We start from the raw sequence: 2,500 nt of genomic DNA, 5'->3' as shown, positions 1-2,500 counted from the left end.
ACTGCAAAGGGAGGTGCTGGAGAAACTCTCAAATCAGGCAATGGGGCAGCAGGTTGACTACAAGGACGGCTATCGTGCCGGCAACAATCTAGACATTCCCGTACAACAGTCTTAGCCATTCTTCTTACACCAGTTACATGAAAACTAGATCTTAATGATGAAACAATGCTGTTTACACCAGCATGTTTTAGAAACTTATGTTGGAACTGTACTAAAAGCTTGGAGAAATGTCCTTTAGGAAGAATGATTGGGTGTTTTGACTCATAACTCAAGTCAGAAAACTGAAGTCTACCCTTTATCCTCACAATACCTTTATCATCAATAAATGGATCCAGTTTTCTTAATTTAGAATTTTTAGGAATCAACCTTTGATCAGACAAAGCTTGGATTTCACTGGGGAAAGCTTCTCTTTACACTACATAAATCAACCTTGCTTTAGCCTTATCTAATTCTTCAGTAGTAAAACCACCAGTATTCACAGCAACCCCTGAACCTTTTGCTTTACAATTGCTCATAAACCTTTGAACATACCCAACAATTCTTATTGACTTATTAAGATTATTGTATTTTTCAACATCAAACATGGGAGTTGCAGTCTGGACACTTAAGCATACTAGATGGTCTTCAGATTCATAATTTACAGTCTCATTAACAATAATGGAGTTATCACCGTCCTGAATACTAAATGTAGGATCCGACAGATTACAAGGACCACTAAACCAAAGGTTATTTCCAATAAGCTTTTCCGCTAATAACCCTCTAGTCATCAAGTCAGCGGGATTATTTGACCCACTACAGTGATGCCAGTGACTGGGAGGTGTCAAGTGCTGAATTTCTCTAACTCTGTTGTTAACAAACACATCCCTTGTCACTGAATCACTCCTTATCCATCCTAAAGTTATAGTGGAATCTGTCCAACATACAATCCCAGGTTTGATCTTAAAATCCAGAGCCCTTTCGACAAATCTTACCAATCTAGCACACAATAAGGCTCCCATTAATTCCAGTTTAGGAGGGGTAAGTTTCTTAATTGGTGCTACTCTGGCTTTAGACATGACAAGTGAAGATTGACAATCATTTCCAAGACAAGCCCTTAAGTATACACATGCACCAAATCCCTTCTCAGAGGCATCTCCAAATCCATGTATTTCAATGTGTTCAATACTCTTCCAAGGTACATTTGTAAAATAACATCTCCTTATAGCTAGGGAACTAAAGTATCTAGTACTATCAATCCATTTCTTGAATTTTCTCTCTAATTCATCTGGCAACTTGTCATCCCAAGAAATACCCAACTTCCATATATCCTGGAATATTATTTTTGCATACATTATAAAGGGGCTGATAAACCCACAAGGATCAAACACCTTAGCTATCAAACTCAAGACAGTTCTCTTTGTATATGAAATTTCAAAATCAGGACCCAGATGAAGACCAAAATAAGAAAATTTATCATCATAATTTGACCATTTAAGACCTAGCACCATATTAATTTCATCATCACTCAAAATTTGCATTTTGTCCTTAAATTTAGAAGCAATTACTACACTATTGGAAGAAACCTTTTCAAGGGACATATTAGCATCAGCCATAATATCATATGCAGTCTTAAATTTGGTTGCTACTTCTTCTACAGTATCAGCTCCGCTAAACCAATTGTCCACGTACATATCTCTTTTTAAATCTTGAACAGCTTCACATTCTGAGTAATTGCTTAAATGGTGTTTAACAACAACATTTAGTAGAAAGGGGCTTGAGGTGTTGCCAAAAACAACTCTATTAAATCTCATATGTCTTACACCATCCTTACCTGGCATCAAAAATCTATGGACATTTTTGTCCTGACTGTGAACATTAATTTGTAAAAAGGCCTTAACAACATCAGCAGAGATCACGTACGGCCAACGTCTAAATCTAATCAATATCTCTACTAAATCTGGGTTTAGAGAAGGACCTGACAACATGCAATCATTAAGCGAGATTCCATTAGGCCCCTTAGCAGAAGCATCAAAAACTGGACGTATCTTTGTAGTGCTGCTATTTAATTTAACAACAGGTCTATGAGGCATGTAATAAATGGGTCCCTGTGACACCAAGTCCTCGGAGGGAATTTCCTCAATTATCCCCAAGGACTCATATTCATCAAAAACCTTCATATACGCATCCTTTAAATCTTCATCTTTCTCAAATCTAACCGAAAGCTTATTTAATCTCTTCATTGCTTGATTTACATTACTCATCAGTGAATCCTTAATGCTGTTATTTTTCCAAGGTAACTGAACTTCATACCTGCCATTTACAAAATCTATTTTATCTTCAAACTCTTGAACTACACTTTCCTTGATATCTTCTTTACATTCCTTACTAGTAATACCAATAGTTTCTAAATCCCAAAAATATGACATATCAGCATCGGATACCCCTGATATACTTAAGAGCTGGGGAGATGAGGACACAAAGTCTGATAATGAAGACGTACTTACAACCTTAGTAAAATTAC

The 2,500-nt window shown here is 36.6% G+C and overlaps 2 protein-coding genes across 2 annotated transcripts in view; both read right to left on the bottom strand.

Moving 5' to 3' along the window:
- LOC137626752 (uncharacterized) overlaps nt 1-119 on the bottom strand; it is a 1,164-nt gene extending 1,045 nt beyond the window's left edge. The window contains exon 1 of the mRNA XM_068357757.1: nt 1-119. This exon is cut by the window's left edge and continues 1,045 nt beyond it. Within this exon, the coding sequence (XP_068213858.1) occupies nt 1-119 (119 nt within the window).
- A 291-nt stretch (nt 120-410) lies between these two features.
- LOC137626751 (uncharacterized) overlaps nt 411-2,500 on the bottom strand; it is a 3,732-nt gene continuing 1,642 nt past the window's right edge. Inside the window, exon 1 of the mRNA XM_068357756.1 lies at nt 411-2,500. This exon is cut by the window's right edge and continues 1,642 nt beyond it. Within this exon, the coding sequence (XP_068213857.1) occupies nt 411-2,500 (2,090 nt within the window).

Source organism: Palaemon carinicauda, chromosome 34 (assembly GCF_036898095.1).
Source record: "Palaemon carinicauda isolate YSFRI2023 chromosome 34, ASM3689809v2, whole genome shotgun sequence".
NCBI classification, from domain to species: Eukaryota; Metazoa; Arthropoda; class Malacostraca; order Decapoda; family Palaemonidae; genus Palaemon; species Palaemon carinicauda.
The sequence above is the reverse complement of the archived record's forward strand: the minus strand, read 5'-3'. Positions and strand labels throughout refer to the sequence as shown.